General features: G+C 35.8%; 1 protein-coding gene across 2 annotated transcripts; it reads right to left on the bottom strand.

The window, feature by feature from the left end:
* Positions 1-2,271: 2,271 nt before the first annotated feature.
* On the bottom strand, positions 2,272-23,660 carry LOC578052 (endothelin-converting enzyme 1). Of its 2 annotated transcripts, XM_030972094.1 has the most exons (18): positions 23,580-23,660; positions 21,613-21,734; positions 18,734-18,908; positions 17,754-17,887; positions 15,956-16,135; positions 15,359-15,487; positions 14,504-14,686; positions 13,277-13,333; positions 12,516-12,680; positions 11,883-11,969; positions 10,797-10,921; positions 9,439-9,661; positions 8,734-8,910; positions 7,838-7,941; positions 7,144-7,254; positions 6,455-6,647; positions 5,331-5,572; positions 2,272-4,280 (listed from the first exon to the last, which is right to left on the bottom strand). In XM_030972094.1, exons 3-18 carry the CDS (start codon positions 18,870-18,872, stop codon positions 4,181-4,183), a joined length of 2,349 nt encoding a protein of 782 aa, XP_030827954.1. In that variant the 5' UTR covers positions 18,873-18,908; positions 21,613-21,734; positions 23,580-23,660; the 3' UTR covers positions 2,272-4,180. The 2 variants fall into 2 exon arrangements, with proteins under 2 accessions (XP_030827954.1, XP_030827955.1); XM_030972095.1 differs by lacking the exons at positions 21,613-21,734; positions 23,580-23,660 and adding an exon at positions 19,720-19,860.
* Positions 23,661-24,386: the final 726 nt, after the last annotated feature.

The following is a 24,386-nucleotide window of genomic DNA, read 5'->3' on the forward strand; positions in this document are numbered from 1 at the left end:
ATCAACATCCTTTTTTCAGTTATTTGTCTAAATATTTTCTCATAAAATACATAAAAATGCTTCATTTGTTATTGAATTTTTAAAAAAATCACTGTAATTACAAATCATAAATTATTCAGATAAATGAATACAAATTTTGCCTTTGAAACAAAATCATTTGAGGGAGTAAATTTTGCAATGGAACAGCAACAGGCGGGTAATTTTCATTTCTAAAACGTAGATGGCGTATGTTTAAATGGCAATTTGTGCATAAATTATCGCCAACGAATCAGATTAATAATTTTCCATCATTTTTCTATCACTTTCCTTACCAAAGAGTTCATAGCTCAAACATAGTCAATAGATATGTATGTAAGGAAGTAATATCAAAAAGTTGTAGAGTAACTGAGCCACTTCACAACTTGACTTGTTAATATTTTCTAAACTAAGTTTAGTATCACTTTTGTATAACAATTTTAACTTGTAATCAATTCTACACATGTTTAAAAAAAAGGATTTATGATACACTGTTTATCTCATTTTATATTCTATATCACAAGTAGTGTACACTTTAACAGGTTCATGGTTGTTGTTGTTTTTTGCACTCGCATACCCTGAATGGGGGTCAAAAGAGTCATTGAAATCAACTCGACAAAAAAACTTTGACCAGAATTTTGAAATCAACTCAACTCAAAAAATAAACTTTTACCAGATTGAAGGGAAATGCTGGATGTAGTATGAATAAAATCATGAAAACGTTGTTTACCATTAAAAAATTAAAATGAAGATATCTTGCAACATTATGAAAAGCAGCATTTAAATGTTTGAATATCAGAGGCTATTCTGTGAAAAGAATAGTATTTATAATATAGATTTAGGTTGTGCCTGAAAGACAAATTAATGAAAAGAAATAGGCCTACCAAAGTAGAAGCAATAATCAAAGAAAAGGGAGAAGAAAACTTGAGATTATTTGAGCACTTTGCACTCACCCATTATATCATAGTCTTGTTCTCTTAGTGCCCCATACAATCCGAACCCCCCCCCCCCACCACTGTTCCCCCTCAATTACTGGCTCTGTGCCATGCCACTGTGTAAAAGGGAGAGACAGCTATTACCTAATTCAAAGTAAATGTGAACTGATTTGACAAGAAACAAATAGACTGTGTTTGGCATCATGCATTCTTTATATTTATTCCAAAAATATATACAAGCAAAAACAACAAAAGTATATATATATATGTACATGAGTTGTACACTGGCAAATACAATGTAAATTCATAATCACACTGCACATTTTAAATAAGCTTGGGCTACATTGCAAATCCCAGCACCAATTACCCCACCCAATATATACAAATTAAGATGAAATAAAATCATATATCATATAGAGATCAAAGAAATAACAAATATATTTGTGTAATTCTTCAAGCAAGTAACCAAGCAATAACTTCAAGAGGCTTATTATGAAGAAGAAAGAATTTTGAAAAAGTGTGAAACTAATTATTTCACATTTACATTTTCCACTTGTTTCAAAGAACACCATACGTTTGTTAACTTTAGACAATATCAGAATTTACTTTTTACAAGAGATATTTTGTTCTTTCAATTCACTGTAACTCAACTATGCTGCATTGGTGAAAGCTTGGAAGACTATACATCAATTGACCTTCATACAGCGTTTAGTTATACGTTATAGACACACTAACCTGCTGATTGTAACAAAATCAAATCAAATCAAAACAACATGTCTTCGATCATTCCTTTTTTATCTTGATTTCCCTTTTTCATTAGATTTAGGGGAAATAATTAACAAATAAACAAAAACAACAAAATATGTAAAGCTCTTAAAGGTAAAGACCAGTTATGGTCATGCGATTGCATTGTGAAAGAAACGTTGTGGAATCGATCAGAAAAGGTTGATCATCTAGCATCTAGCATCTGCAAGGTTCTGGAATCATCAAAATGATAAGAAATTTGGCCCTTTCTTCGTAAAGTTACAAGCACTATACACAGAAAGATGTATATGGGACTACCCTATATCTCTCACAGACCATGAGAGAAACAAATTTACCAAATATATGAATTAGCAGGCGGTTCCCCGGCAAATTTTTTATCATCATGTATTAGTCAAAACATATTCTTTCACATGATTGGTAATGAGAGCTTCCATTTCATTTTTTGAAATTGGGGCGTTTCCAATACTGGTCCTTACCTTTAAAAATGAGTAAGAAATATCTTTCACAGTTTTGGCATTAAAAAGTTGCACAATGAAAATTAATCATTTCTATTTTCTTTTTTTAGTACAAAACACAGGAGACATCTTTGCAGGCAAGAAAATGGTTTGCAAGTTTTTGCATTTTTTTCTAATGCATAACGTACTCTAAATTGTCTAATTCTGAGAAGACGCTGATATAAGTTGACCTGATGTTTTTGACACCCAATATGTTTTACCGGTAGACAAACGTTAAAAATATACAAATGCAAAATACATTAACAAATCAACCTGATATTTTAAACCATTTGCCTAAGTGACATATTCCTATATATATATACTTTTACTAGCTAAGAGTAAAAACAAATAAGGCTTTGAATATAGGGCTGTGACTGATTTTATCTTATAATGTCTTGTCTCTTCTGAAAGCCAACAAAAAATCTTTTAGCAATACTAAATTGTTATTTCCTTCAAGAAAATAATTCCAAGAAAGATAAAGTCAGGTAATAATATAAAAGAAATATCTACATTTCTGAATTAAGTTTGAAGACCAACAAAAGGATGGCAATTTACTCATCATCCTGATCAGAAGAGAGAATACAAAACACAAAAATATAAAACAGCATGAAAGAATATCTAAACATGCTCAACTTTCTTTCTAAAACTTTTGATAATCGTTGAAAATTCTTTGAGCTGATTAATTAAAAGACCGGATACAGCAAACACACATACAAAAACAAGGGAAATTCTCTCAGCGGTCTCGCCTGCATTACGCAATTCAATATGATGAAAAATTGAGGTTCAAACATTATTTATAGGCAGGGTGACCCATTACAGAGCATATAATTATACTAATCTTGAGATGTAAACTATTTCCCCATCATACAGATAATTTCAAAACAAAATTCACTTCGTTGTAAATCATGCAACAATGTTAACAACAGAAATATTAAAGGCACACTATTTCTGTCCATAGATATCATTTTGTTATATTATTCAATATAGAATATAAAAAAAACACTCTTTGATATAGTACTGCTTCATCAGTGTAATGTAAGGTGAAAATCTGGAAAAGAAATCATTACTTCAACCCAAAATGTACATGAGATTTTACAACTGAATGCAAAGCTAGAATTACACAAAAACTGTTGTGCAAACCCACTTTTTGTTTATTTCTTTGTACATTACATACATACCGTAATTCATTCATAATACTCTTAAACTCATAAAGCAAGTTCCTGTTTGGCACTTCTGCTTCATCATATGTAATAGAGGTATTAAATATGAATTACATTACAACTACAATATTCTTAGACAAAGACAAATTTGTTCTTCTTCTAGATATTCAGAAGTTTCATGATTTGGAATGATGGAATTCGATGTAATAAGATGAACAATGGAAAAAGGCACTGTGATCGATAACATATTTTACAAACTTGCGTTGTGAAACAATTTTATAAACTTGGTGGCATCGTAAACATGATCATGGCAATATATTTTTCATAAGGCAATGGTCAATAGGGTGGTTTGAATTCTTGAAAATAAAGCTGTTAATTTGATTCATAATAATACTAAGTAGAAATTCATAGTCAATCATCTCCACTTCTTAAAATATGACATTGTAAACCGACCATTGAGAGCTAAAAGGGCATTAAATCTATGTTAAAAAAAAGTATGAGATAGTGCCCTTCTAGCTTTCAACAGATGATATAATTATTTCAATGTATATGATTTTAACCCGTTGACTCCTGAATTGTTTAATTCCCATAGGCTTAATACAGGAACCACCCGATTCCAGAAGTCAATGTGTTAACACACTGACATAGTGTAAAAATGTAAATATAACCATAAAATGGAAGTCTAATACACAAATTGGTAGAATATACCCTTTTTCCAAAGCAAAAGGACACTATACTTTGCATGCACATTTATTTTCTAAAGCTCTCTTAGACTCTCTTTGATATAGGCGATACTTCAGCTTGTTGTCGTTCACCAAACTTCACATTTCCTTTTCGGGTTCATAGGGGTCCCTGATGGACAGTTGAAGACATCTGAAAATACTGGCATGTTTGAAACAGCACCATTAACCCTGCATGATATAAAGGAGTAAACAAGGAAATCAATTATCATCTATAGATAGAATAAAATAGCAGAGTAGAATACATGAGTAATATCTTCAAATAATGTTCCTTTTTGTCATCTCTGCATACATTCTTAAACCCTGTTACTGCTCATATGGAAGATAAATTTCGCATAACAATTCTGAAGTTGTACGTAGAGGTTAGTTTAGATTTTTTCGTTATTAGATGAATGTTTACTTGAAGTGGCTGAACGATCAATGAAACAAAGACTTGAAACTCAGAATCTTACATACTCTTGGAAACGGGTGTATTATAATAGTTCTTAAACGTATTGGCACAAAAGTCTTTGCAAATTCATGTTACTTATATCACATCATTACAATTCAGTTGATAAGAGGCATTTCTCAAACTGGAACCTATTATATACCTCTATTTTGGTGATACTATCCATGTGGCTTTTTCAATACTCAGAGTTTACATATTCTCAACTTTTCATATGTAATCCCAGCGCAATTAACCAAACAATTAGGCATTGTGCCATTGTAATATTTTGTTACACTATACAATGGTTGGCTTTAAAAAATGTTAAATCTGAGATGCATGTTATCAGTATTTGTGATATGGTGTAATATTGAAGCAGTAAACAGACTATAACAAAAATATCACACACAGCAGTTTAAAGGTATAGACCACTTCTGGTCATGCGATTGCATTGTGAAAGAAACATTGTGGAATCGATCAGAAAAGGTTGATCCTCTAGCATATAGTAGGCGGTTTTCCCGGCAAAAGTTGTATCATCACGTATTAGTCAAAACATATTCTTTCACATGATTGGTAATAAGAGCTTCCATTTCATTTTTTGAGGGGGGGGGGGGGCGTTTCCAAAACTGGTGTATACCTTTAATGATCTATTTTGCAACTAAGTGAGTGGCAAAGAGGGGTATAAAACTAGAGGTGTGCTGAACAAATGTCATTTTATTTTTTCTGCAGAAGTTGTTCCTTACGGTGTTTTTTCATCTTGTTTGAATAGGACCTTGATGGAAATCCTGAACCCTCACCTGAACTTCTCAGCTGTATGAGTATCAGTCAGGATGGACATCTCCGCACTCTGAGGAGTAGCGTAGGAACACCAGACCTGGCTGAAGCCCACAAAGAAGAGCTGATCCTGAAACATACCCAGACCACTCAGCAGACCCATGGTGTCGTTGAATGTCTCGCGCCACTGCTGGTAGGCCTGGTATGCTAGCTTCAGACCGCCGTTATCTGCGATGTTTTCACCCAGTGTAAACACACCATCCACCTGTCACAAGAAGAAAATAGTTGCACATTCATACAGCACGTGATGTGAATACTACAATGGTTTATACAATTATATCGTTATTACCCCTGAGGGCTGTTTCACCAAGACTAAGACTGACCTTAAGTTGGACTTATCTATGGCAGTCCGTTCATGCCACTGTTTGCTCACTGTTTACTGGCATTGGTCTCTCAAGGGATGTACACATCATGGTCACAAATCTACAGTTTTTGATAATTCATTATTGAAGGAAAAATATTATCTAAAGATCATACTGGTGAGAGCAAACAGTGACATGAACAGCCTGCCATAGTTAAGTCCAACTTAAAGTTAATCTTAGTCTTTGTGAAACACTCCCCTGGTCACTGGATTTAAAAGGCTGTATAAAAGTTCGCACCATCTCCACCTCTTACAAAGTATTCCAAATATGCAATCCGAAAGGTATTTTATATAGCGTTTCTAACTAGTACCTAATCTCTTCTGGGTGTGAGTGACAATACACATTAAATGTCTTGCCATAGGAAGTGAGTGCCAATGCTGAGACTCAAACCACACACCATGTAGTCTGTAGGCCAGTGATAGACCATAACACCTCTACAAAGAAAGACTTAAATATGTATAAAAATTACAATTTCTTTGGAATGTATAAGAAAATACCTTCAATAGCATAAACACAGATCTTAACCTTTGTAAATCTACCACTTACTTAAACAATAATATTGTTTGTTCAGACCTATAAGGGCATTATGAATTATGAGTATATGAGTTAACACCCTTCTGGCTCCAAAGAGATGATATCTGTTTTGTTTTTGCTTCTTTGTTTTCAAAACCAAAATCATCATCTGGAATACCTCTTTTGCAGAGAACTAAAAATAATTGACTTACATGTTTATCCCCAATCTTGTAGCTTGAATACTGGTCTACCATACAGTCCGTCTTGTTCTTATAGGCTAGCGCCGAGGCATTACCCCACCAGTCTCTCAGGTTTCCATCCTTGTCAAACTCACGACCGTGGTTATCAAAACCGTGGGTCAACTCATGACCCATAACCATCCCAATGCCACCAAAGTTCATTGACCTGTAAACAGAAAATGTGTCATTGTTTTGAGTATGATGTGTATGATCTGTGTTCAACTTTAAAACAGATTCGGTACATTAGTCAAACTGAACAATGTTTTTTGTATCAGAAAAAGTTTTCAACTCAAATGGACCGATACAATTCTATATTAAACCACAGTCAAGTGGACAGAGGGATTGGGTATCTTTGCCTCAGATTCTTAACAAAATCCTGGATCCTGGAATCCCATGACTCTTACAAGCCTGTCTGATTATCAAGATATTTAAGATTAGAAATCGAAATTTCAAAAAACATTTTCCCAATGGTTTTTATAACACTACAGTCTATTGTGGAAAATAAGTATGGTAAAACCGGTTTTTACTTTTTTGAGGCACTTCATGATCACTTTGAAGCGCAATTTTTTAGGGCTTCAGTTACGACATATCACAGACACTGATAACACGTAGGGCCGTGTATCTCAGATTTAATATTGTTAAACGATGCCTTTAATACTTACATTGGACGTGATACATCATAGAATGGAGCTTGGAGTATACCGGAAGGGAAGACTATCTCATTGAATGTTGCTGAGTAATAAGCATTCACCTCTGATGGTCCCATGTGCCATCTACATTTCATATTGTGAACAGAAGAGGCATTGGATCATAATATCATAAATAATTTGAACACGCACACAGTTTGATTCATTTCTTAATAGGGAAATAGAAGAAACTGATTAATTTTTAATTAATATATGATTTAATTGTGATATGAGACAAAGACTATGTGATTGCTCAATTAAGCCACTAATATTGATATCATGTTAGCCGACTCTTCATGAAATGTTAGAGGAAGAGAAATGGGTGGGGAGGATAAATGACATCCTTGTATTTAGATTACGACTGTCTTGTTCTTGGGTTTGAACAAAAAAACTGGTTGAAATCATGCTATAGTAGGTATACGGTAATCAAACTAACCATTTTAAAGCACTCTTTCATGGATAATGATGATTCACTACATTGAAATCTTGTAGACAACCATGGCTTAAACATTATGTGTACCGGTAGGTCAATTGCAGAATGTTCATTGCCTATTCAAAATAACAACATTAACAAAAATGGACCTGGATTCAATATAAATTCATTCACCACAGCAATTTAATTGTACTTTTGAGATAGATTTTGAATTTGATGTTCTGAAACAACACATACTCAGTCTTGTCAACCGGTTTATCAAGAAGGTCTCTCAAGTATAGCAGAGAATAATGCCCGACATTCATGGCATTCTGGAATACGCTAGTTGCTGTTATGTTTATCTGAAAAATGAGAAATAAATACAATTACAGAAGTCACATAAGGTGGGGTGATAATTAAGAAAGGAAAGTTCATAAATTTTCTCTGCAAAGCCAACAGCTTACTGGTATGGTAGCAATCCATAAGTAGGTCAAATACTCAGTCAGACATTACTACTGAAACACCAAAACCAGATGGAAATTGGTGAATGATATGAAGTCGCAGAAGTTCATGAAACTAAAAGGTTGACTTTTGCCACAAAAAATGCCACATCATAACCCCTAGCAGGTATGGATCACAAGGCATAATGAGTACCTGACAAATCACAAATCAATGTCCTTTGGCAATACATTTTCCTCAATTAACAAAGGTGAATCCCCCGCCCACCCCCCCCCTCCCCCACCCCACTCAGTGTTATTTAGGGCACGCGTATGATGTTCCCTCCCTTTGACTGCACCCCCCCCCCAAAGGTCCAGTGTGTAAAGTCAATACGGGCCAATTTTGTTTGTGTAATATGAGCCAGACTTTGTTGCGTGAAAAGTACCCCTTTACCAGAGAGTTTGGGGAACATGAATGTGGTCCCTCCGTTCCCGGAGTGGGGGGGGGGGGGGGGAGGCCGGGGGTGAATCACACAGGTATCGATAAGAAGAATTTCCTTGAGTGCCACAGCACCTTATCAGAGCAGCAGGGCTAAAGCTCTTTTAGATGTATGAGTATGACGTTATATGCCCTATATAAGAGTAAAACAATAATAGTATTGGTATGTCACCAAGGTAAAAGGTTGGAAGGTGGTCTCCCATATCTTCCTCACTTACATCTTTGAAGTACGCATCTAACTGGACAGTGTCTTCAATCCAATCTGGGAATCCTATCTTAGGTTTGATTGCATAAGCTTTCTCCTCTGCAGCCTCTTTAGTCGCATCATCCATCCAAGTCACATTGGGTAGGTTTCCTATGAAGGCATCTTGTATGTAATGGATCAGGTCCTGGGTCTGTAATGAGAAGTCAAACAAGAGTTTAGCATTTTAGTGACATACTAGAGTTCAGACTTATGAGGCCGCTGACAAATATTATCTTCCATTGGTTTTGAATGTGCAAACGCCAAAGCCACTAAAATATGGCCTTGACCGGACTTGACAATACTATTGCATCATTGGACAACCTTGGAATGTTTGGATATCTTTGGACATCGATGGTGATCATATCCATTTATATATTTTCTAAACCTAATCAGATTCTGCCAACTTTTCTAGGCCAGTATGAATTAGGAAATATATTTTACAATCATCATCATCATCATCATCATCAATAGTGATCCGTCAATTTATGACAGGTTCAGTGACCCAATCAGAATTCTATATCAACTGTCTCTCCAAGTACCTCAATCTTGAGCCATCCAATAATCAGTATTATTAAACTATTATTAGAATGAGTCTATACACCAAGGCAACCCACATTAACCATGAAGACATGAAAAGGAAAGGGATATTTTAAACCTCAATATCTAACTTATGGTTCACCTCATTCTTGAGCTGTGGAGTGACAACCTCTCTGACAAAGAGGGCTCCTGTCACAAACGCGAATGTATTGTCCGTCCTCTGCAAGCACTTCTGCCATAGAGGGACAGTAGTGTTGGATCCACTGAAGACGCTGCTGTACTTCAGAATGATGTCTTCATAGACCTTGGGCAGGAATCTGAGAGTGGGCTTGACAGCATTCCAGGTCAGGTAGTCAGCGAGAGTTCTGCAGAATAGGACAATGCAATGTAGCTTTAGGGTGAAACCTAGTGGCATTGTACAATACATGATGCAGCAACAAGGGCTCCATGGGAAACTCTAACAATAATCAAATTCCTAACTTCAACTGAAGACCCAACATTGTAACTAATCCTCATCCAAACCTATTACCCGAATGCAACCATTAAATTAATAAACTAGATGGAATTTTGACTGCGTGCAGTCGAAAATGATGCCTCCGCCATAGACCAATTTAAACAAGTTTGGAGTTTAAATCTCCAGTAGTTCTTGAGATATCATGATAACAATCTCAATGTATGGAATTTCATAAGTTGACCTCTATGACCCTTGACCTTTGACCTACGTGCTCCAAAATGTAATCAGATTGTTTTCCTATAGTGATACACACTATCACTAAGTTTGAAGTTTAAATCTCCAGTGGTTCTTGAGATATCATGATAACAATCTCAATGTATGGAATTTCATAAGTTGACCTCTGTGACCCTTGACCTTTGACATACGTGCTCCAAAATCTAATCAGATCGTCTTCCTATGGTGATACATACTATCCTTAAGTTTGAAGTTTAAATCTGAAATGGTTCTTGAGATATCGCGCTCACTAACAAACTCAATACAAGGAATTTCATAAGTTGACCTCTGTGACCTGTGACCTTTGACCTACGTACTCCAAAATCTAATCAGATCGTCTTCCTATGGTGATAAATACTATTCCCGAGTCTTAAGTTTAAATCTTAAATGGTTCTTGAGATATTGTGATAACGGTCAAACGGGACGGACGGGCAACCCGAAAACATGATGCCTCCGGCACCACCTTCGGTGGCGGAGGCATAAAAAGCCAAAACAAATGTCACTGTGACAAACATCAGAGCACAAAGTAACAATATTGTCCGCACAACTCATTGTGTACCAGAAGGAGTCTCGCCTAGAACCATGGCTCTACCTCTATGCAATAACATTATACTTTCTCAAGAATTAAACCTTGTCTGTTTTCACGCAGGGGTTTTTTATACCACAAGATTTCCATAATCAACCTTAATAGATACTGGACTGCTATTCAAATTCCATCACAAATACTATGAAGAATAATATTATTAACCAAAGCATGGATATAATTGACCTACCTTTTGTCAGTTTGCTTCAGAAGGTCATTCAACTTGACAAAATAGGAGAAGGTAGGTACTAAGATTTTCCGATCTCGAGATATTGCGGTAGCAAACATCTCATTCATGTAATAGGTCATATTGATCTGGAAAACAATACAAACAAGAGTTACGTAACGATTGATGGTTTCAAGATGAAAAATGAAATACGAAAGTCATGAACTTTAAAGTGTCGATGCCATATTGATAAATTAGGGAAGGGGTTGGTGGCAGGCAAATTGAACCTCTAAAATGTATGAACATAATCTCCTTAAAATGTCTAGAAAATATATAATACTTCTCCCAAATTAATATTGTATATAAGAAATCATTAGTCAGATAGGATTATTATGATGTGCTATGAAAACAACGTTTTAAACTAGTTTTCATTGTTATGATAATTGGCGATGGTTTTGTTTGCTTTTCCATATCCCAGGAATGTTATTATCTGTATTTAAAAAAAAGTAAAGAACACATGTGTGCACTACATGATACTGAATTTTCTGAGTATTAAAGGAGCTACACAAAGAAAAAAAATCACTACAACTTATAATTAGAACAAATTATGATGGAAAGATTTTCTCTTGAAAAACACCAATAATATGCTGAGAAATCATATAGATATCATGGAAAGGCGTAAAATACAATTTTCAAGACCCTTCTTAGACCCCCGAACGCCCCTGAACGTAACCAAACACCCGAGCGTAGCGAGCTCTGAATAGTGACGTCACACACTGGACAAACAGCTCAGTACCGGAGTCGCGCGTGTATTAGTCTGCAGCTAGCCAGCCGTGTCCTGTGTGTGACGTCACAAATATTGACGCTCTACAAAGGACTGCTGAAGGCAGAAAATCTGGATCTCAAAACTAACATTTTTGAGAGTTGATTTTTGAGAGTTGTAATTCTGTATCTATCTGGGTAGCATTTCACAAAAGTGTCTTAGGTACAAGTTCACCAACATCCCATTAAAACTGGGAATTGTAATTACCACACGTTTCAAGGGGACATCAACACTTTGACAAACAACGGTTTCATGAAACAATGCCCTGATAAAATCTTGACACTTACCTGAGGAATAATATCAGCAAACTCTTTCACAGTAACTTTTGTGTATGTTTTGGATGGATCTCTGACAAGGTTTTTAGGCATGTATATCTGTGTTGAGGATAAAGGATGAAATCAGATGTACTCTACAATAGATTTGTTAAATGGAGTATATGATTGCAGTAAATGATAACTGTAGATAACTGGCATTTAAGACTTATTGTATAAAAGGCTTCAATTTAAATTTTAGTTTTGTTTTCATTTCCATTCGAACATTAATATAAACAATTATGACATGAAATCAATTTAAGGAATCCAAGTACAATAAAAAAAAGATGAAAATGTCTGTCTTAGAAAAAAAATATGCTATCAAACCAACTATCTAACAAACTATACTTTCTACAAGAGAAAAAACTGCAAATTCGTAATGCAATTGTAATCAAATGCAAAGTACCTTTATAATGTAATTTGAGAAAATCATTTCATGATAACAAAACTAAGTTTCGGTTTTTCCACTGTTCCACTACGTTACAGAAAATCACAATGGAAGTCTAAAACAACAAAATGGGCAGCATTTCAATCTCACATATTTCTTTTCCATCTTCTATTATAATCACACAAAGCAAATACTATAATTTGAAGAAAGATGCTACTTACTTTACTGATATTAGCTTCAAACTCTACTATGTTTCTCATCCTTTCTAAGGCAGGTGCATAAGTGGAATGGCTTGTTATATTTTCTAAGACTACACTTTCATCGTCAGTGAGAGAGAGAAGCACCACTACTTTGGCTCCAAGTGCTGCATATGCTTCCTCATGTGTCTAGGAATGAAGATAAAAATATGTGACGAGAATGTGAGAGAAAATATGAATGAAGGAATGAATATGGTAAATTTCTTTCCAATTAACCTCCAACACTAGGTTCATTTACGCAGCCAAAACACCAATTTGAAAAAAATTGTTGATTATTTTGTTGCTGCTATTTACACTACAGGAAAACTCCCCCCCCCCCAACAAAAAAAAACAAAAAAACAAAACAAACATTGATGCTTGAGATAGGACCCTTAATTTAATACAGGCATAGATACATGTATACTTTCTTTTACTCTAATAATAATCATAATTAGGTGTTTTGTTATAGTGCATAACACATCAAGCATAATCACCTGTATCTATGCACTTTATAGAACAGCATACAGCAGGAGTGGAAATGGTGCACTGGGTTTATAATTATGAAATGTTAAAAAGTGCTAAACAAGTATGTTTTTAAATTACTTCTGAGCTTGTTGTTTGTTTCTATATTTCTAAGGTATTCCTGTAAGTTATTCCATAAAACAGTGGCTGCATATGAAATTGACTCTAGTACAGTATATATTTTAATCAAACGGTAAATTATTCAAATAGAAATACAAACTTACTGTGACATTATCAGAGTAGAGCTCAATTGCATTGAAGCCTATCCCATCCTGGACGAACTGGATGAGAAAAATATGGGAAAATTACTAAATATCACACAAAGTCATTTGTTGCAAGTACCACACAATAAGTACCTGAATTGATGGACCATGAAATCCCTTTTCGTTGAGACAAACAACTTTCAATTCTAATTTTCTCTCCTCTTCAGTTTACATATAAAGGATGAACAAATATATTGCGAGGCCAATTTCTTTGTCATAATGTAAATTTACATATGTCGAAACTCATGTCTATAGTTTGTACCTTTAACTTTATTTCCTATTGTATCTTTATATGATAAAAATGGTGAATTGCTGTTTGGCCTACAACCAGTTTGACTACTACACATTTAGTCTATTCCCCTATGGTCTCCACCAAGCCCATCTGCTATCCACATTTCCTCTACATATCGGTTGGTCTAATCTCTGATTAGTCTACTACCCATTTGGTCTATCCTTCATTTAATCTATTAACCAGTTAGTCTAATTCTCATTTCATCACCTGGGGGGTGTTTCACAAAGATCCTAAGTAGAACTTAACTCTAAGTTGGACTTAAAAGTTATGGAAAGCCATTAGCATCTTTGAAAATATTTTGTAAAAGTTATTTTAAAAGGCATAAAATACTGATTCAAATCATAAATATGTTCTATTATCAAGGACATGTTCTTGATGTGGAATGAATGAGAAGTCTAAAATACTTGAATTTTTGCTTTTTAATATATTTTATCATAAGGCTACAAATGGCTCTCCATAATATTTAAGTCCAACTTAGAGTTAAGTTGGACTTAGGATCTTTGTGAAACACCCCCCAGGTCTAATAATCATTTGATGACTATTATTATTTATGATTAAATGTTTATAATACCTTATGGATAGTAGACAAATTGAGCATCAGACAAACTGGGAATTAGACCGACTGGAAATTAGACTAAATGAGCAACATACCAAATTGGTAGAAGACTCATCAGAGATTAGACGAAATAGAAATTAGACCAAATGACTATTAGCCTTAATGGTCATTAGACCAAATGCTAAGTAGACAAAATGATTATTAGACCATGGGAATATTAGACGGGCTGGGTGTAAGACCATATGGGAATGGACCAATTGGGTAGTAGACGAACTAGTTGTAGACCAAACAGCACTAAACCATGAAAATATTAAAACTGATGCAATTCGATTCCATTCACCTGTATGATCCCGACACTGGAATTCTTCTCATCGGGAGCAATCCCCATATCGAAGAGAGGAGACCCATCTTTAAGATGGATGGATGTCAAGTCTCTGGTGAGGTCAAATGAGGTTTCATCCCAATCGACGATTCCAGGTGTGTTCCGTGGTAGGATGCTCCAGCCACCAAGCTGGTTCAACAACTGTGAGATGAAGATGAGAAATAAGAAAATGATATGATATGATTTTGCATGTATGTGTGATCTAGGTTCTCTTGCTTCAAGAGCTGTGTTCAAATACAATTTTTAAAGTAAGAGAGTCCAGGTAGCAATTCAAATTTCAATCAAGAGGGTTAATATTTGAACATATTTTTTTTTATCTGAATGATTTGATTCTTCGACACAACTGTATCATATTTCAAATATGATCATGAAATACAATATTTCAGATAAGATCATGAAAAACTAAATTTAAGTTATGATCATGAAATCCAATATCAATATCAGGGTTTGTCATGAGATATACATATTACATGGAGACTTATGGATTAGTCTGAATAACATAATCATAATCATTAGCTTTGTGCGGGAGGGGGTGGGGCAGGAGAAAGGGGCTGTTCAGTCAAACTCTCTCTTAATCAGGATATAATAATAATAATAATAATAATAATAATAATAATAATAATAATAATATGTCTTGCTTTTTTTACCCAGGATGACCTCATATTAATACTGTTCTCCCTGAGGGCCATGCAATCATATCATTACCCCGGCTTTAGCCGAGCTACCATGAAAAGGCGCTCAAGCATTTCAGGTATCCATTTACCTCACCTGGGTGGAGTGTGGCAAATGTACATTTATGCCGAGGGAGTATACCTGTTTCAGTGGTGCTGAACCTGCTTGCTCAATGGCTGTCTCATTCATGCATGCATGGTAATAATCCTTGGCCTTCCTCAGGGCTTCACTGTGATTTCCATTGTATTCATATCCATCCTCTGCAAGAAGCTGCAGTATACAAGGCAATATAGACAGTGCAAGGTATTTGATCTAATACAATTAAGGTAATACTGAATACTGAATGTGGTTAACACCCAAAACATCATTATTCTTGATAGTTCATCTGATCAAAACTGGCAAAAATCTCCTTAGAATTGCAAAAATCACCTTGGAATGGCAAAAATCATGATTCCATATCATTACCCATACCGGTATATGTAAAAATGAAGACATCAATTATTTCTGTCCTAAACAAAAATAAAAATCATTTCACTGGTATTGCGAATGAATTGGTAGAGCAATTTGGATAATCTGAAAAAGCTCAAATACCAGTGCTGCCTTTACATTTTACATTTTTATATGTATGACTTTCTTTAAAGAATTTTCCCATGATGCCAGGAATATTCAATTGTCAGTGTTAAAAAAGAGATTGTATGCTTAGCGTATCGGACAGTTCACTATTCATTCAATACCTACCTTTAAAAGTAAATCATTATTCCGGCTGTAGACTTCTCCAAACGTTCCCCACTTGGAGTATCCTTCTGGTACTTTCACATTGGCTACCCAGTTACCACAGGTATACTCGTAGAAGTCCTGGCAAGGATCCACGCTCGAATTCATTGCACTCTTTACCGAATCACATACTGGGCATGGCTTCTGTGGAGAAAAAAAAATTAAAACTCCCGTTATATAGCTCAGTGGGGGAGTAGTAATCTTCTACCCGTAAGGTCCAAGGTTTGAATCCAAGTACATGCACTACAAGCAATGTACTAAAGGCATTACTCCTCAATTCCGAGTCCCACAGAAGCAACTAGAAATACCACCCTCCCCCTGGCTGATTGACTACAGGCAAATACCTGCTTTCTTGGCAGTCAGATAAATTAAAGGGGGTGTAGCAGACGAGACTATGTGTCTTTCCTGTGGCCTGACTTGGGGCTTATCCCGAAAAATAGTATAGTAGACTATGGACGACGCAACCGCAGCAATCACGTGCGTGCAACATACGCACACAAAGCGTGAGGAGAACTTTGGTCTGTTTAGTGAACGCTAGCGCGCTGACCATGTAGAGATAAAGTCGATGACTACCGTTTATGAAGTCCTTTCGTTTACCTGCAGTTGTCCAAAAGAAGACGTAGATGGCGTTAGCCAGTATTTGCCGAGCTACACTCCTTTTAAGTCATCATCCTATCATCATTACACAAGGTAGCCAAATCAACGCATAAAGTCCTTTGGATGGAGCCGGGGGGATCGATGATTGTTTTATCTGACTGCTGAGAAAGCATGTATAACAACCAGGGGATCAACAGCTTTAATTCCTCTCCGAGGGACTTGATAATAAGGATTAATGCCTTACCAAAGGGCATGAGCGTATTCATTGTCTTGGTTTTGAACCCGGGACCTCCCGGTTAAGAGACCACTGCTCTATCCAGTACTGACCCACTATGCCTCCTGACAAGTTGAAGATACACAAGCAAATATACACCCATTTCAGTGAGGCACAGAATGACAATCATTAGCAACACTCTTGATTCTTGGGTGGTATCACATGTATCATAGCACTGAATTCACATACAGCTGTTTTATGAAAACAACAAAACATGATGCATATCATACAGCGTGTCCACACACAAATTTTTAATCCCGAAACTCTATAAAGAAACGTCACATAGGTGCGCAGTTTGAGACTGCGGTCATGAAACGGAAGCAGAAATGAGAGGTCAGGTCTCCTTTCGCGCGGTCACGTTAAGCCCCGTCCAGTTATACCGTTCTAGTTTGACTAGTTATACTAGTTACGTCCACACACAACACATTCCGTGATTCTTTATTGATTTTTAGATCGAAACGATGCCCGCACCCTATTTTCATTATACAACATATCGTTAGTAAGCGTCCACACACACAATTTCATCGTATAACTATCCCAGAAGTTATACAATGAATTCGTTGTGTGTGGACACGATGATAGTATGATAACTTCCAGTATGACAATTTCCAGAAAAACAAATCATTTCATTTTTCCCCAGACATTTCATCATGTCTAACATCTAATTTTATACAGCATTCCTTGATCACATGAGTAACGAGTCTATGATTAATCAATTGCGATCACACTCGTTGGAAATATCTGTTGAATGAAGATGAAATTGTCTCCAATGGATTCATACACCAACAATGGATTCACACACCAACAGTGTATTCTGAACAGCTGGTGTGCTATGATGTTCCATCATTTAATATTTGTTTGACATTAATTAATTACATCATCAGAACTTACCACATAGTGCCTGGTTGTGAGAACTATAATGCAGGTGCCAATAATGACAAGTAGAATGAAAGCTACAAGCGTCATGATGGCTAAACAGCGATCCTGCTTCTTTTCTTTGGCTAGGGCGAACCTCAAACCAGGTCCTATTCAACAACAAAAACATATAAAAGTTTGTGAAAATTTATCATTTCATTGTTACTATCTCTATTAAATGTAGATACAATGTCATTCCAAAGCATTCTCAAAAATATACTTTTAAAATGGAGACGGACAGAACTGATTCACTTGTTCATAAATTGGTCTAAAATACTGATTGCGGATGTCATTTTAACATTTTAACAAAATTACATAGATTTACCTTCATAAGAGTTTTTGCGACCAGACATGACAACAGCTTTCTTCCAATGAACTTGAATGAAGCACCTTTACTCTTTCACTCTGACTTTATGTTTTTGATGATTTTCACATATACACGTAAACAATTGAAACAATTTAGAGAGAAAAAGACTAAATCTGCGGGAGCAACGACAGAGACCTGCAAGACGCCCACAATGACTGGCTGTTTGCGAGTGTTCTACAGATATCTTAATTTACACCTTGGCAATGAGGGTGAAGGTTTATGGTTACAATGTGATTTACATGACCCCTACACAAAAGATCATAAATGTTTACATAAAGTATGTGATTTATACTTTTGAGGTTGTAAAAAACAAAGATAAAATGATTTCGGTGTTACCATTCCTATTGGATCCTATAATTTATAGCTACATTCTGGTTTATGAATATACAGAGGAAGTCATATTTTTCACCACGCACTTTTGTATTTACTTTCTTACCGAGGATTACAGAGGTAGAAATATCCGCACATCATTTTTATTTGATTATAAATGACAGGTAATGGTTAAATAGAAAATCAAAGCAAAAGATTGTCAAATTCCTCAAAAAGATTTCTTAAAATGATTACAAAAAAAGAAGAGGAAGAAATTTACTGAGATAATAATCGTCTTCCTGATCCTCGGTCCAACCCAGCATTGGCTGACCTGCATCTTTTTCTCCGTTTGCTGTCATGGTGATTCCGTTGTTGTTCCTCCACCAATAGCTGCCACCGTTCTTCTTCCATCTTGCCATTTGAATAACAACTGCAGACTAATGATGTGATTGGCGCTGAAATTGAAGTAACAAAGTCGTGTATTAGATGTTGAAATAATAACATTAATATTGGCTTCTTGAATACCGGTAGCACTAAATCACTTCTATTCTTCATGCAATGCGCTCACAATTTATGATACCCTAACTAAAACAATCAGGAAGTTATCTATTTCAGTGCTCAGACTCGCCTAACAGTATTTCTAGAATTTCATCCTACCTGGGATTCATTTGCCACACCTGGGTATGGGGTGGCAAATATATATTCATGTCTTTCACATACATGTATAGCCATACCTAGGCTCACACCCACAAACCTTCATCTTCAGACAAGTCTTTAAACCACACAACTATGACATTTGTACAATCACACATTTTTGCATGTCTCATCCTCATCAGTATTTTCTCTTGGCTGATAAATATTGCATAATCCAGCGTTCAACATAACAAATTCAGAATTTTTTGAGTGATATTAAAATATCATGGTACAAAGGGAAGTCTTAATTTGGAGGTGAATATATAAATATTGAACAAAGAAATGCAAGCAATATTTGTGATATGAAATGAAGACTAATATTGATCCTTTGGCGTTGAGCCCTCTTGACTACATTTGTTTTCCTTTGCGTCAGATCTAAGACAATGCAAACAATGGTTACCGAATACTGATGTGTAGTTTAATTCACTTTTGAATGTGTTATATACCATGCAAAGAAGGTTATGTTGCATGCTCATGCACATATAACACATTGTTGAGTGACACCTGTTCAGCAAATAGGATACTCATTTTATATCACAAATTATGTCACAATAAAAAGAAATTATACTTAACTGTAACTCCAAGTTTCTGTACATATATGTCAAACTCAAACAATACTTGTTTGCTCTATACCTGTATGTACCAGCACAGTATAAGCTCATTTACAAATCACTGCCATCTGTTCACAGTAACACCGTGTTCTACATAATTTATCAAGTTATGCTGGTACATGTAAGTCTGCCATATCATCTTTCATTTCCTTTTCTTTTCATTTGTTCTTATTCTTCTTTCTTCTTCTCTATCCCCCTCTCTCTCCCTTACATGTATATCCCAGTTTATTTTGTTTTGAAGATAACTCATTAAAAAACAATTACAACATTAATCATACATTGATGGGGAAAATTAAATTTTAAATTGTAATACACCTTGTACAAAGATACACAAAATATATTCCTGTTGTAATAACACAATATAAACAGTATCCAAAAAGCACATCACATAATTTACAGACACTCACATTGAACATGTAGGATTTTCACAGAAAAAAAAAGGACTCCCTGTTCACAAGTACTGCACCACACATGAAAGCCACTTCAAAGAAAAATTCTGACATCAATCCATATATATGAGTTTAACCATAATAAAACCAACCTGATAACATACAAAATAAATGATATTTTACACAGCTGTACAGCTCTTTAAGGGCACAGACGATTATATACATTTATTTATACAATGATTGATGACACAAGCTCCCAGAAAATGCAACCTTTTCCCACCTGGCGCAACTAAGTAAACACCATGGGAATTTCGTGGTTGTTACCAGCTGTTCATATTTACACCACTTGTAGTATAAAAAACCCTTAAGAACGGCAAACATCAACGTACTTAACCCGTTGCCCACTGAATTCTCTAATCCCCATAGGCTTAATACAGGGACTAGCTGGTTCCAGTTGGCAGTGGGTTAAAATTAAATATAGTGTCATCATAGAGTGGTTTTGTCTCTCACATTTCAGTTCAGAAATTACATTACTACGGTAAACTTTTTTTCAGAACTTTGCCATTAAAGCTATTTCAATGTAATTTAATCAAAACAGCTTCACAAATGTCTCATTCTGAATATCAATGATTACAGATTGCATTTATAATACTTTATAACTAGCATTTGTGTAGATATCCAGGAACTGTTCAGCATTGAGTAGGAAGATTTTCAGGCGCTAGTGTAGTTCCGTATCCATTTTTTTAGCAGTTTAATATCCATTCTTAGCAAATGAATTTTAGCCCATTTTTTTTTACTAATTTTAATAATAATCATATATTGCATTTTCCACCTGAATTTGGATCACATCCGACATCGGGAAACCTTTGTTTAGGGCTTCGATGTCGACGTCGCCGCTCAGTACCGTCTCTACACTGTAGTCCTGCACCTCAAACTGAAGCTATCAGTCCAAAATTATGCAGACTTCTCGTATGGGCGATACCATAAACCATACGAGAAGTCCGCAAAATTTTGTACTGATAGTTTCAGTTTGAGGTGCAGGACTACAGCGTAGAGACGGTACTGAGCGACGACGTCGACATCGAAGCCCTAAACGAAGGTTTCCCGATGTCGAATGTGATCCAAATTCAGGTGGGAAATGCAATGATTATGATTAAAATTAGTTAAACATTGGAATGGATTTTTAAACTGCTAAAAAAAATGGATACGGAACTACATGTACACTAGCGCCGATTTTCATTCAATACCTTTTCCTGATTCTTCAATAGAATTATTAAATGACTAAATTTGCTTGACTGCCTTTTCTTCTTCTTGAGAGTTTATAACAAGATAATATAGTACAATGCAACTCCCAATGATCAGCTTTATGATTTTAAGTCTGAGACGAAAAGGTTCTCAGACTGTGAAACATACATGAGAAGTAAAAAGGTTTGGTTAAAGGAATTAGAATATAAAAAAAAACATACCTTTCTTCTCTACTTGATCATAATATGAATTTCATGACAATATTGTGTTTGTAATACAGATGCTTTTGATGTTCTGACCTCAATCTCTGAGTAACAAAATAGTGCCGTCAGTCCTGTCACTCCTGTGGAAGGAATCAATAAGAAATTTAACAACTATGGCTGGCCATTAATCTCAATCTTTTCTTTTTTTCATCATAGAGCAATCCAATTTAAAATAAGATTTAATACTCCACATATTTAATTGGATTTCAAAGAGCAATCAGTCTTTGAAATTAATATATATTTGTGTCACCACAGAAAAAAAAACAAGGGAAACGCTCTCGGTGGTCTCGTCTGCATTATGCAATTGGATATGATGAAAAATTGAGGTTGGAACAATATTTATAGGCAGGGTGGCCTATTAGCAGGCCCCCAAAATTGAAATCCTCTGAATATAATCAGCATTTTGAAGTGAATATTGACTAAGAATCATGAACAGATAACAACAATTGATTCATTTATTCTCATATTAAGTTGTGAAAAAATAATCCAAGACGACCGACCTAAAATGACCTTTGACCTTGTGACCTGGAATTAGTGTCACATGATTTGTGATACTTGATAACCCTTGGTACAAGTTTTTAAGAAATTTGAACAAACACTTTTGAAAATATGCTAAAAATTCAAAATCTTGATGTTGATGCCACAACGAAGTCTGTTGACCTGAAATGACCTTTGACATTGACTTTGTGACCTGAAATTCAACTCACATGATTGGGGATACTTGATAACCCTATAGTCCAAGTTTCATTGACTAAGGACTTATACTTTCAAAACTATATCAAAAATTTAAAAACTTAACACCTCAGGTTAAGTTTTTGATGTTGAAGCTGCCGTCGCCGCCGTCACCAGAAAAGCGGCGCCTATGTCTCGCTTTTTGCTACACAGGCGAGACAAAAAGCATTCTTAGAAGTTTAAAAGAATTAGAGCCAAGAGGCATTTTGCAACTTCCCGAGACTAGAATCCCCACACAGGTTTTAAGTTAATCACTAGCTGCATTTCATTATTTTGAACATAACCTTGATCTCAGAAACCATTTTGTTCTTTGAAAATATCTGCAGACTGAACGTTATCCATTGGTTTGAACTCACAAATGAAATAAATTTAGAAAAAAAATTGACATACAAATAATTAATTAATTGAACAGGAGGCGAGTTGGCTCAGTCGGTAAAGCGTCTGCCTGTTGAACCAAAGATCTCTGGTTTGAATCCCACCCAGGCAGATGACTAAAGCCTGCATGGTGTGTTAACGTGCCCCTCCCATTGTTTCATAGACACAGGCTATGTTAAAAGGAAAACACTCTATCCCTCTGATAGGACGTTAAAATGAGGCCCCATGTGGAGAAGAGTCACCACCTTTGCACGTTAAGAACCCATTGCACTATTATAAGAGTAGGGGGCAACCCCGGTGTAAAGTGGTCCACCTGCACACCCAATATAGTACGACAATACTCTGTAATTGAAAATTCGTCCAGACACTCTAATTGGAAGAAGAAGTCTAGCGCTGCACTGCAAAGATCGAAGATAACAACTTTCTCATACTTAGTTATCAAATATCAGGTTATTCCTCACATAATGCTACTAATAATGAAACATTCATACTCATTAACACCTGTCGATCAAGAATCATGAATGAAGAGGCGTTATCAGCAGCAAAGATATATTCACACTGCCAACAATGAACAGTGCAGTGCAGCAAATGAAAGTTACTCATATTTATTGGGACATTTGCAGTAGGGTCTAGAGTACATAAACTAAACACGCATGGGACTGAGCAATGGATAATGTACAATCCAAACCGGCGTCGATGTAAATGCTGAACAAGTAGAATTAAATTACTATTGATTTATAACATAGTTCCATACATTGAATATCAAGCTACATGTAGCATTTGTGTAATTTAAATCATAATTAGGCAAATTGTTTTACCTTCGTTTCTGAGCTGAGCTGCAACAAAGTGTACTGAAGCTGTACGCAGACGACAATCTTATATGATGGCAACTTCCGGGTGTCAGAGTACGAGTGACGTGAAATTAGCAAAGCCAAATAAAGGAGCACGAGCAGATTTTCTCGGAAAGGCGGCAAGTGCAGGAGCCCTGCGACATAATTATCATGTATAAATTATGAAAAACAATTTAACATCAAATCTCTTTCTACCAGTTTCTACGCATTCAAGTTTTAAAAAGATATTTGATTTGAAGACGTACTAAAAAGTGTAGGTCTATGCAATATTTATGCCTACACTTTCTAGTACAAATTATATAGAGAAGAGTGGCCTCATTTTGCCCCTCGAGGCATCTCTTTCTTCTTCTTTTTTTCATGAAGAGATTGTTGGGGTTAGTGTCCCAAGCAGGGGCGGCGATTTCTTTTCAAGACCGGGGGGACGAAATGCGAGGAACGAGGGAGGAGTTACGTAAAAAAGCAATTTTTTTTTTTTTTTTTTTTTTTTTTTTGGGGGGGGGGGGGGGGGTAGTTACATGCAGGCCCCGCGGAACGTTTTTTTTCAAAGTCGGAGGGGGGGGGGGGGCTAAAGTATTTGCAAACAGATAGATCAAAGCAAGTGGGGCGTAAATTGGCATGGGGTCCAGGGGCAGAGCCCCATGAAGCTTAGAGTTTTTAGGCAATAGATCAAAGCAAGTGGGGCGTAAATTGGCATGGGGTCCAGGGGCAGAGCCCCATGAAGCTTAGAGTTTTTAGGCATTTAATAATTAGGGTCAGATGAGCATATTTTGGTAC

This window comes from Strongylocentrotus purpuratus, unplaced genomic scaffold (assembly GCF_000002235.5).
Source record: "Strongylocentrotus purpuratus isolate Spur 01 unplaced genomic scaffold, Spur_5.0 spur5_scaffold_6, whole genome shotgun sequence".
Lineage (NCBI taxonomy): Eukaryota > Metazoa > Echinodermata > Echinoidea > Camarodonta > Strongylocentrotidae > Strongylocentrotus > Strongylocentrotus purpuratus.

Coding starts and splice junctions, on each gene's coding strand:
- LOC578052 (XM_030972094.1), bottom strand. CDS start 18,872: ATGGCAAGATGGAAGAAGAACGGTGGCAGCTATTGGTGGAGGAACAAC. Junction 14,687..15,358: donor GTTCAGCACCACTGAAACAG/GTATACTCCCTC, acceptor TTCATCTCACAG/TTGTTGAACCAGCTTGGTGG. Junction 7,942..8,733: donor TAGATGCGTACTTCAAAGAT/GTAAGTGAGGAA, acceptor CTCATTTTTCAG/ATAAACATAACAGCAACTAG.